The 12,159-nt window shown below is 62.0% G+C and overlaps 1 protein-coding gene across 1 annotated transcript in view; it reads right to left on the bottom strand.

Annotated features, from left to right (window-relative positions):
- Nucleotides 1-9,628, bottom strand: part of SHANK2 (SH3 and multiple ankyrin repeat domains 2) — a gene marked incomplete at its 5' end in the record, with an annotated part of 263,327 nt that extends 253,699 nt beyond the window's left edge. The window contains 2 exon segments of the mRNA XM_077766560.1: nt 3,683-3,796; nt 9,459-9,628. Of these exon segments, the coding sequence (XP_077622686.1) occupies nt 3,683-3,796; nt 9,459-9,628 (284 nt within the window).
- Nucleotides 9,629-12,159: the final 2,531 nt, after the last annotated feature.

Genomic DNA, 12,159 nt, shown 5'->3' with positions numbered 1-12,159 from the left:
CAGCTAGAAAACGAAAAGTCAAGTCCTAGGCTCTGAAAAGTACTGGCAACACGTATGTGACTAGGCTGAGAGCGGAGCACACGAAGAGCAGCACAGTGAAAACTGGACAAAGACGGGGCACCCGGGGGGCTCAGTCGGTGTAGCATCTGACTTCGGCTCAGGTCATGGTCTCATGGTTTTGAGTTTCAGCCCTGTGTTGGGCTCCGCAGTGAGTGTGGAGCCTGCCTGGGATTCTCTCTCTCCCTCTCTCTCTGCCCATGCCCCACTTGCACACATTCTTTCTCTAAATAAATAAACATTTAAAAAAATTCTATAAAAATGGACAAAGACGCACCCTGATAGTGTGGCCCCTGCCATGTGGCATGGGCAGTGTGGTGCCCTCCGTACCCACGGAGCGGCCACAGTGCCTGAGACAGGCCAGCGCACACATCGCTGAGGAAGTGGGGCCACTGGAGCCCTCACATGTTGGGGGGGGTGGGAGGCACCAAGAGGCAGGGCAGCGGGGAGGGCTGTCTGGATGTCTGGATGTTTCTATAAAGTGCAACATGCTCCTCTCTTGTGACCCAGCAGGTGCACAGCCGGAACTTTCCCAGGGAGAGATGAATGCAGGTCTGAAGAAAGGCTCACGCAGAAACCTCCCCGCGAGCCCAAACTGAGAAGCAGCCCAAATGCCCATCGCTGGGAGCACGAACAAAGGGGGCATGGGTCAGAGTACACCTGGGCGACAGGAATGGATGGACCATGGTCCCTGCTGCGGCGTGGCTGAATGTCAGGGCACTCGGCTGCGTGGACGGAGTCCGGCCCAGGAGCGCGTGCTGCAGGGCGCCCATCTCTGTGAGATTCAACCAGCGACACGGGTCTCTGCTGGCAGAACCTTGCTGGGGGAGGGGCTGGGACGGCAGGAGACACCTCGAGAGAACGTGCTCGGGTCGTGAAACTGTATCCCAAGTGTGGTCACAGACACAGCTGTACACATTTGTCAACATGCGCGGAACTGCGCTCATAACCGCAGCATCTCACCGCACATAAACGATACCTTCATGAGGGAAATCCGCAAAAAAGAACCCACAGAGCTGAGTCAGAAGCTGATAGAGCCTGGGGCCCACAGGATGTGCCAGGAGCCCCTTCAGAACCTCCCTGCCCTCAAATCCAGCTCCCACGCCGCCGCCCTCCGCCCCAGGTCACAGGGATGCCTTCCCCCTCTGACCCATAGCCTAAGTCACAGCACGGTGGCTGCATCCTTGGCAGACAGAGGGTGACCCTCCAGGGAAACTCCAGCCTTGAATAGTGACCCTGCGTGGAAAAAGGAAAATGAACGAAGTTGCAAATCGGCTTACCCGCACCTGACTGATGCAGGTGCGCCCAGTCTGGCCACGCGCATCCTAACGTGGAGGAGAGGCGGTCAGAGAAATGCAGGGCAGGGAGCTGGCCCACAGCCGGAGGCTGGCGGAGGGGCNGCCAGCCACGCCGGCTGCAGCCTCTAGAACCTGGAGGAACCAGAGACGTGCATTCTCCCCTAGAGCTTCCGGAAAGGACGGTGGCCCCGTGAGACCCACACCAGACCCCCGACCTCCAGAACCGCAGGACAGTGAATTGTGGGGGTTGAAGCCACTGACTTATGCTAATTCATGACAGTGTAATTTGCTCCAGCTCCCAAGCTCCTTATGGGCAACACGGCCTTCATTTGGTCTCGGGCTCAGGCCCCACGAGCCGCCCCGGGGCCAGGAGGCGCTCAGGAAACATGCGCAGGGTGACTGCACGGGGTGCCACTGGTCCAGGTCTGGCACGGTCGTGTGGGAGTCAGGGACGAACCCACAGAGACACACAGGGAGCCCCAGGAGCGGCTGGAGCCCCAGGAAGGTTGAACGCCGGGCCGGACATCAGCCTGGCTGGAGAACACGGCCTTATCCGAAGGCCACCTTCCCGTGGGAGCGAGGAACATTCTTCCATGGATGCCCGCCGCGCCCAACAGCCTCCCCGCGGTAAACACACGCACAGGCCGCCGCCGCCCCCAGGAAGCCGTCCCGGAGGTGACCGCCAGCCTGGACACGCTGCATGTCACCCACCCGCCCCGGGGGCATCTTATCCGCGCAGAGTGAGGCAGTGCTGGCAGGTGGGAGGGGGAGAGGGGAGGAGGGGCGCCGAGGGCCCCTGCCTTTTGCTCCGTCTCTGCAGGAAGGCAGGATTATTCTGGAGGATGCAGGAAGTCGGAAGGCCCGGGTGACCTACGCGTGTGGTCATTCTGGGCTGCGCCGCACCGAGGTGCCCGAGTCCTTCCGAGGAAGGGGTGTGTGTGGCTAATCAGCAGCGCTGAGGCCGGGTGGCAGGAGAGGCGGCTGTGCTCCCCCCCCAGGCAGGAGGGAAGGGACAGGGAGCCCGGGGGCAACCGGGAAGGGGAGTCACCCTCACAGGCTCTGGTCTTGCCCTTCACAGACCAGAGGGGCTGGGCAGGCCTCCAGCAGACGGGACGCAGGCGGGCGGGGGCTGTAGGCACGGCCAGCAGGTCGGGCTGCTGCCAGGCGCTCGGAGGACGCATCGCCACACCGGGAGCGCAGCTCCGCCCCCTGCTGACCGCTGCCCCGCTCGCCCGCCTTTCCCGTGGAGCTAGTGCCACAGCCTTCACTTCCAAGCTTAAGTCTAGGAAGCCTCTCACCTCCACACCCGCACAACACGGCGTGCGTCACAGACCCCTCTGGTGCTTGAACCCGAGCAGAGGCTGAACAGTGGGAAGCTTGGCACAAACGGACACGCCTTTGAAACCAAAGTTCTCGGAGAGGGAACGAGCTGAGCGTCCCGATGAAGAGTCTGCAAAGCCAGCCACGTGTCCGGGGCCGGCAGGCCGGCGACACCACCGTGCTTTCCAGAGCCTGCATCTTCAGGACACCCCGCCGCCTCCCGGCAGACCCGGCCCCAGGGCAGGGGCTCCCTGGGGAGCACGGGGGCTGGGATGCTGCTCAGGACACAGGCCACCCGTCCGCACGAGCGGATGCAGCAAAGCCACTGGCCACGAAGCAAACACGGCTGCTTCAGACATGTGCGCGGTGCGTCTGGAATCCAGCCAAGGGCCACAGAGCGCACACGCGGCCTCGGCTCCTCGCAGACCAAACGCCTAGTGCCTCGCCCTCCCCAGCCGTCGGGTCTGTTCCCAACACCAGTTTACACCGGCGATCACCTCTCAACGTTTTAATCAAATCAATGTTTTGGCAATCGATTTCAAAACGGTTTTCAGCAAAGGCTATATTTGGAGTCCTGAGAGATGCGGGAATGATTTTCCTTCGCGAACACCAACCTCTCCTGAGTGGTTTTCATCGAAACCTTGAACCGTGTGGCTCCAAGGGAGGGCCGTCCACACGAGACCCACCACCAGGCTCCAGGATGCACTCAGCCCACGAAAGCCCTTTCCCGACGCTAAAACCAACGATCCAAGTTTTCTGGAACGTGTACGGAACAGCCCCTTCACTAAAAGCTTCCGCACTGTCTTGCAATCTATTTCTGGTTTGGACAAAGCCCAGAGGAATTGAATCAACCTCTTTCGATGACAGAGAGGAATCCTTGCTTTGAATCCCGGCCTTTCTCCATAGCCAGGCACCAGCCGATTCTCACTGCACGACCGATGGGCCGCCCCGGGCCTGAGGGACGGCGAGGGACGGCGAGGGACAGCGAGGGACAGCGCCCGCCTTACCTGCCTGGCTGTCCTTGGGTCTGCTCTGCACCTCCTCCACGCACTCGGCCGGGAACCATCCGCTGTGGCCACGGGAGCTGCCTTCCCAGAAGCCTCCTTCTCCGATGCTCAGCACTAGAGGCAAGAAGGGGAAGCCGTCAGCGGGTGGGCTCGGGGGCCCCGGGGAGAGCCGTGCCAGAGCACTCGGCCAGGCCTACGCAGCTGTCCACGAGGGGACCTGGAGAGCACGGACGCCAGAGTGCCCGGATCTCCTCTCCCCTTAGGCCTGAGGGACACAACGCAATCTGGCACCACAGGTCACGCGGCTACTCAGTCCCTGCTCTTGGCGTCCCAGTTGAGACAGGAGAGGGGACTGGAAGTGCCTGCCATCAAGGATGTCAGGGGGAAAGTGGGGGGACAGGTCACCTCCAGGGACAGAAGGAACGAGGAGGTTGAGTCTGCCCGTTCTGAGCCGGGGGGGGCTCCAAAGGTCTGGGTCTGCCTGATCTTTCCCAGTTTGGGGACAATCTCAGCAGGAGCTGGGGGGTGTCCGCTGACCCCCTGTTCTGTCTGGCCTCGAGGCGAGAGCACCGGAGGCAGAGGGCGCCGGCCCGTCAGGGAAGAGCCCCTGATCACACGGGTCAGGCAGGCAGCGGGGGCTCGTGATCCCCTTAGACCCCCGTGGGGGCCACTCTGCACAGTGAAATGTGGACACGAGCAGCTTCAAGCATTTTGTCCGATGTCAACGCCGGCCCCTTGGGCCCCACGCAGCCAGCTGGCCGGGGCCCACACCCGAGAGGGTCACCTCAGACGGGCTGATGCCATATGCCCAGGTCACACCTTCTCTGTGGGACACCCCCGGGCCGGGGTTCCCAACCCGTCAGAGCCGGACACTGCCCGCCAAGCTCCCGTGTGCATCGCTGAGGCTCATAACCCAGGGCTCCCTGGGCAGCCTCTCCAGCCTCCCCATCACAGGGTCAGGGAAGACCCACCGCAGGTTCACGGATACCGCGTCACACTTCCAAGTCTCTTCTTTTAATCCTGAGACCCACGGAAAAGAGCGAAGGCTGAGGGGGAAGCAGCAGGATGTGTGCTGGATGCAGGGAGGCCGGGGAAGCGCCCCTGAGGTCCTCCATGCCTGGGGCGCAGGGGCGGGCGCAGGCGGGACGCTGGGTCCCGTCTGGAATGTTCTGCTGTTTCAGGCCGTGCGTGCCTGGCCGGCCCCTGCCCTTCAGGAGCCGCAATGAGCCATGTCTGCCAGATCATCGGCCACACAGCGGGGCTTGTGCGCCTGGGATCGTGTGCACCCACCTCCTTGGGGCGCACCCGCGTCCGGGCAGGAGAGGGTGTTCCTTGTAAGCAAGTGGGGGGCGGAGTTGGGCTCACCCAATATTACTGATTCTAGTCACTGAAAAGGAGGCATTTCGCACCCTGAGAACGGAGTATCGGCCCGCCCTCTGTAAGGCCACGCGCTTCCGAGGCCACGGCTGCGGCATGGCAGCTGGAGAAGGTGTCCACGTAGCGGCTGCGAGTCCGGGCCTCCCCTCTCCAGAGATGCACAGCCCTGCCTTGTCAACTGGAAAACTATGCTATAGGGACTAGATTAGCGGGGCCGTCACCGGCTTGGGCGGGACTGTCACTGTGTGAGTCCCCGCCCCCCTGCCACGCACCTGCCTGCGTCGTGGAGGAAGGGTCTACCTGCGTGTCTGGGAGCGAGCCCCCATTCCGCATTGAGCCCCCCGACGGGAACGTCACCAGAGCCCGTCTGAACTGCAAGCCATCCTGGGCCTTCCTCCACGCAGGCATCCCAAGGGGCGTCTGAGCGGGCACCCCCTGTTCCCGGGCACCCACACTTAGGGGCAGGTGTGCAAGGTACGCTTTCCCAGGTGCACGGGCTCTGTGGTCCACTGGGAAGAGTAAGGCCCACCCTCCACGGCTGCGGGTCAGGGAGCTGGGGGGTTGTCCGCAGACCCCGGGGCCTTCCCGGCTGCTGCTGGGACCCCCCACCCCCACCCCCTGGAAGGAGTCAGTTGGGTTTCTCAGGAAATTCCCCAGGTCTCCTGCCTCTGTTCTGTACCCTCCGAGGTCCAGGGAGACTCGGGCTTCCTGTCTCCAAGAGCTGCCCACCAGGACGCAGGGGCCGCTCGCAAGGCCAGGCCGCTCGGTGTGGCCAGGAGGGAAGGAGGCCCCGGCCCAGCATAACGGCCTGCACGGCCCACCTGGCGGTCCTCGGAATAGAAGTCCTTTGCATCCATCCTTCAAGGACTGATCTCTGTCATTTCTGCTCTCCGTGGGGGGTGGGCCTGGCTCCCGCACACCCTGCTCTCTTGCAGCGAGGCCCCCGGGACCAAGCAGAGAGGGGCAGATGCCCCCAGGCCATTGACCCCGGGCTCCTGCCCGGCCGGGGCCCCCTCTGCGGCCGGGGTCCACATCTCTGCCTTGAGCCACCTTCCCACCGTCCCTGGGCTTTGGGGCTCCTTCCCTTCTTCCCCGGCCTCCCCTCATCCAGGCTGCAGACTCAGGGTCTCCTCAGATTCCGTCTTTCACTCCCCACCCGCATGGACCCCACTCCCTGACCTGAGCCCCAGGCCCCTCCTGCATTTGTTTCCCGTCCATGCGCGAGGGGACACGGCACGCCTGCCTCTTGTCTAAGACCTGTCAAGACCACAAACGTGGGCACAGGCACGCGGGGCTCGCGGGCAGAGCAGATGGAGCAGGGAGGAGTGGGGCCAGCCTGGGCTCCAAGTCCACAGCAAGTAGCTTTGGACCCCAGCCCCCCGGGGACCAGCTGTGGGGAGACGGGGAGGTCTTCACCGGAGCCACAGCTGCTGGGAGGTGTGCGTGCAACAACCACGCGACAGGCCCGGTGGTGTGCAGAGTAAACAGTAGGTGCTCAGGGACGAGAGTCCCCACCTTCATCTACACCTCTGTTAGGATCCCCAACGTATGGAAACAGATGCAAAGCTCCCAGATACAAAGTGACCGGCCAGTGGTCGCCTGCCAGCCTGGCCCGAAGTCCCGTGTGGCCCTGGGGCGCAGAGCGCCATGGGCACACGTGGAAAGAAAGGAAGGCAGGGGCTGAGGGCCAAGGGCTTAGCTGATCTCAGAGTTGGGCTGGCCAGGGAGACCCGGGTGGTGTGTTGGGGGCCACGGGGTAGGTGGGGTGCACACAGACGTAAGGGCAGGCCACACGGGGCGCTGATCTGTCTTCACCTGCGACGCCGGCCTCCCGGGTGCAGGGGGCTGCGTGTCACACCCAATGGTATTCAGGCAACAGCTCATGGATGTGGCAAGTTCTGGGGGCCTGACCTTCCCGCACCTGCTCCCAGAGGTGCCCCCACCGGGCTGGGGGAAGCGGGAGGGGTGCGTCCCCAGGGCACCTCCAGGTCACCCTCCGCAGCCACAGTGCAGGGGACACGCAGGGTGGGAACAGGGTGGGGCAGCACCCGCTGGGTGGACCACATTGTGAGGGGTCCCGGGCACCCAGCAAAATCACTCCCGTTGCCTTCCGTCTGGGGACCAGTGTGATCGCCACAGGGGAGGTGTCAGCCCGTCTGCAGAAGCAGCGTCCTTGTGGGGACAGCGGGAATCTGCTCGCCAGTAGGGGAGAAAGTGGGCCCCGCGATGCGTTCTGGGGCTAAATCCAAAGTTGCGGGCTGTGTGGATTTCTACATTTATGACGGGAAGTTTATAATCTGAGAGCTGACCAGAATCCCGCGGGGTTGGTGCAGGGACTTCCGCTTACGGGGGTGACGGCCACGGCCCCACCGGCCACCAGGGAAGAGACCGGAGGGGAAGACGCCAGAAGGTGCGGGGGTGCGGGAGGGGAGCTGCACCAGAGAGCCCCCAGCCCACAAGACAGGGCTGCGGGTGGAGGGGCCCCGGGAAAGACCCTGCAATCCAAGCAGCATGAAGAACCAGAAAGATGAAGCCAGCAAAGCAGGCGCCCGGATACAGGGGCCCCCACACGGGAAGAAGCCCGAGAGGGGCCGGCAGATCCGCATGCGGGACACAGAGCGGCTCAGCCAAGCACCAGGTCTGAGCCGGACAGGCACAGGTCTGAGCTGGACGGGCGCTGTCGCCCAGGCAACCCGGCCAAACGGAAGAAAACCAAGCGAAGTCAGAATCCCCACCACTAAGCGGCCTGATGTCCACAACACAACAGGTCACCAGACACACCAAGACTTGGTCGTACGGAGCCCGTTCTCAGGAGGAGAGAAAACCAACCAAGGCCAGCCTGGCACGGCCGGACGCGGGGCTCACAGACGGGGCCTTCAGTGCGCGGACCGCACCGCTCCAGGGCCCTCAAACAGCACGTGCTTTCGGGGAGCGAGACACCCACAGAGCAAGGGGAGGTGGTACGTAAAAGGAAATGATAAAAACAATACGCGTGGAAACTCCAGAGTTTAAACATGTCATTTCCGAAATTAAGAAGTTCACAAGATGGACTTAACAGCGAAGGGAATGTTTCAGAGGAAAGAGTATTGGGAAAAGATCAACAGACGTGATCTAAGGTGAGGAAAAATGCCGGAAACAAAATGACCAGAGCTCCTGGGACTTGTGCACCTACCGGATGGCCAAGTTTATGTGCAGCTGGGCGGCCAGGAGGAGCCTCCAGAGAACGCCCCCTCCCCCCCAACCCCCACCTGGCATCACATCAGAAACTGGCAAAAGCCAGCTGAGGTCCAGCGGATTAGCGCAGGGAGGGGCTGGGCTGTGACCTGGCGGGCGGGCAGGATTCGACCCCGGCCTGGCCACCTCGAAGGGGCGTCCTGTCTCCTAAAAATCTGTCCCCAAGGACGGCCGGGCATGGCCGGGTATGCGTGCTGTGACCTTGCTAGCTCTAGCCGGTGAGGTCAGCGGCCCCCACGTGGCCCGCAGCCCACACCTGCTGTTTTCTACTTTCTCCCCGTGGCCTCCAACAGCACAGGGCTAGGCTACACCCCTGCCAACCTCCAGCACATGCCCTCATTACACCCATCTTCCCACATCTCATCTCCCTGCTCAGAAACCATCGCTGGCTCCCCAGGACCTGGGAAACAGTCTAACTCCTTGGCCTTCAATGCTTTTCTACCCCATTTCCCAGGATTCTGCTTTGGGAATACTTCCTTCCAACCCGAGGCTTCCTTCCCAGGAACGATGTCGGCCCCAGGCTGTGGCTCACGCTGGACGGTCTACCGAGACGCCCCAAATCTCCCCAAAGGCCCCCAAATCCCAACAAGACGTGTGCAAATCCAACCTGTGCCAGGTCATGTCCCCACGCAGCTGCTGCTGCTTTTTAAAAAAAAAATTTTTAATGTTTATTTTTGAGAGAGAGAGAGAGACAGTGCAAGCAGGGGAGGGGCAGAGAGAGGGGGAGACACAGAATCCGAAGCAGCTCCAGGCTCTGAGCTGGCAGCACAGAGCCCGACACGGGGCTCGAACTCATGAGCCACGAGATCATGACCTGAGCCGAAGTTGGACCCTTAACCAACTGAGCCACCCGGGCGCCCCACCCCCTCCATGCAGCTTCTTCCCAGGGCCCTCAGGGGGTTTCTAGCTAGAAAGGAGCCCTGCCCCCCGACCCTGCACTTTCCGCAATGGAATCTCATCCTAGACATGCGTGTGCGGCTCCCCTAACGGGCAACCAGGATGCCTCAGCCAGCATCCCCTGTTCCCCGTTCTGCCCTCCGAGAGCTCGTATGTGCCCCCGGGCGCCCTGGGAAGCAAGGCTTCAGGTGCCAGCACCCCAACATGGGGCCACCTGAGGCCGAGGAGCCTGGCCCGACCCAGCCCCAGCAGCAGGGCGGACACTGACCTTTGACCCTGTCGCCGCGGTGAAGGGGGATCTCGCCGTCGACCTGGGGGTGGTATGGCTTGACGACGACGAAGAGCCTCCCCGGCACCGCGCTGTACAGCTTCCGCTTGGGCTCTGGGTACTCAAAGGCGGACAGCGTGTCCTTGCTGGCTGCAGGCGGGAAAGCCGGCCTGAGAGGGAGGGGACAGAGGGAGAGGGACAGGGTCAGGGCCTGACGCAGAGCGCATCCCGCTCCAGGCCCGCAGCCCATCCAATCACGACAAACGCCGGGCCGTTCAGGCAGTCACATAGGAGCCCTGGTTCTAGACGGGGCGAAGACGTGAGAATGCCCGGGGGCAGCGTTTGTGGTTAAGAGACTGATAATTCCAGCAAATGCTGCTTTTGGGAATATACCCCGAAGAACAGCAGGCAGGGTGCACCCCGTGTCCACAGCGCCCTCGCTCGCACCAGCTCAGAGATGGAAATGAGCTGGTGTCCAGCAAGCACACACGGATAAACTGTGGTCCATCCACACAGCAGGCTGGTATCCAGCCTCAGAGAGGAAGGAAATCCTGACGTCGGCCACCACGCGGCTGGACCCTGAGGACATTACACTCAGCACAAGAAGCCAGTCAGGTGATCCCGGCATGATGGCAGGTACCTGGAGTAGTCAAGCTCCTAAGTGGGACGGTGGGTGCCATGGCTGGGGAAGGGGCTGGGGGTCCGTGTTCACGGGGTCAGAGCCTCCACCTGGGAAGACGGCCAGCTCTGGGGACACAGTGTGAACACACTTAGTGACACAGACCTGAGCAAACGCAGTTAAGATTGCAAATTGTACGTTATGGGTACTTTAACATGAGTTTTTAGGAAAATAAAAACAAAGGGCTATAGTGAGGCAGAAATCAGGGCAGGCCCTGGCTCTCTGATGTTTCATCAGGCTCGCCGTGCGCACCAGCCACTCCAGGTGCGGAAACCCCAGCACCTTCCTCGAAGAGCTTTCAGGACGACATGCGCGGCCGCTCCCAGCAGCCCTGCTGACCTCCAGGAGGTGGGTCCCTCCTTCCTCGCTTTATGTTATTTCACAAAGGGTGAAACGTCCAGGCCTGGCGGTGAGAAACGTGCCCGCTGCCCCCAACAAGGGGCTATGCATGCGCGGGAGGCATGATCACAGAGATACGTGTGCCGAGGGGTTTCCGTCGTGATGTCCCCACACCATGGTGACGGGCGGCCAGAGCCGGCCACCTCCGGGCAGCGGACAGAGACCCTCCCCACCCTCGTTCTTACCGGTGACAACACGCGGCCCCTGAGTCGTCTTCCCATACACACAAGGGTGAATCTGGGCAGGGATTTCAAACCAGGGAGCCTGAGTCTCAGAAGGGGCCAACTCATGTCACAAAATGCACGTCCCCGGCGACGGTGGCCCACTCAACTACAGATGCTGTGGCCCCGGAGCCCACGGACGGGGCCTCGAGCTTTCCACATACGAAGACGTGGACACGTGCAGGCAGGGGCTGCTGTGACTCAGGCTCGCAGGGAAACGTCAGAAGCTGGCGGGACCACTCACATTGGGGGTTAATGTGAACCCTCTGCGCGCCTTCTGTGCTGAGCTTTACCCATATCTGTGCCCTTATAAGGACACACAGTTTGCTCTGTGCGCACAGATGGTCACCAAGCGAGGCAGCACCGTGTTCTGTTCTCTGCCTGTGACTCTGCACTCACCGTCGTGTCTGTGAGGCTACCCAGGGGGGCCTGTGTCTGCACACGGCAAGCTGGAGGCTGTGACACGCTCACTTTGTGCCCTAATTTATCCTAGCATGGTGTGGACAAGGGCTGACCACTGGGTCTGTCTGCTTGAGCCCATACCAGAGCACACTCTAGCCCACACGGGGCAGGGGGTGGGTAGGAGACCGGGCTGGTCATGTGAGCCTTTCTGGGTGCTCACTGGGGCTCAGAGAGAGGGGGGGCCTCGGTCCCCAGAGATGCAATTTCTCCCACGGAGTCTTCGTTAACCAAATTCAAGCCACAGGTGGAGGTCAGAGAATCCTGGGGGTGCAGGTGCCCCTGGGAACTTGGGCACCACGAGGTGCCCTTGCCCAGTGAGCACACATCACCTCCTCACTTGCCCTCTCACTGCCCAGCCAGCTACAGATCGAGGCGTGTCCACCAGAAAATCCACCTTGGGGTTCCTCCCAAAAACCTAAGGTTCCCTTTGACGGATATCATTTATCCCCAGGGAGGCCAGGGGCCCCAAGAGCAGGGACTTCCGCAAGGGACGTGTCGTGGGACTCCCCCGCCCCCCACACTTTTGGTCCAAGGTAACAGCTTGGCAAGGCAGCAGACTCACAGAGAGGAAGGACAATCTGGGTGACCTGCCTGTCACGTGAAAGAATTCGGGAGAAGCCCGAGTGGCTCCGCCATGTTCCCGCCTGAGAGGAGCCGGCCGGCCTCTGCGGCGTGTCCGCAGGCTCAGGGAACAATTCATTAATTCAGTCCGCCTCATCTCGGACGGACTCAGGGCTGGTTTGGCCTAAGACCGAGGGCTCAGAGGAGAGCAGGGGACTGAGGGGGTCTCCTCCAGGCAGGGGAGGTGCGTCTTGAGAAGCAAGACACCCAGTCCCTCTGCAATAGGGGGTGTAGACCCTGGGGCCACTCCTTCTGGAGCGGGTGGTCCAGAAGAGGCTTCGGGGAGAACCCCACGACAGGGTCCCGGCCTCTGTCCACT

Source organism: Crocuta crocuta, unplaced genomic scaffold, assembly GCF_008692635.1.
Source record: "Crocuta crocuta isolate KB4526 unplaced genomic scaffold, BGI_CrCroc_1.0 scaffold636, whole genome shotgun sequence".
Lineage (NCBI taxonomy): Eukaryota > Metazoa > Chordata > Mammalia > Carnivora > Hyaenidae > Crocuta > Crocuta crocuta.
The sequence above is the reverse complement of the archived record's forward strand: the minus strand, read 5'-3'. Positions and strand labels throughout refer to the sequence as shown.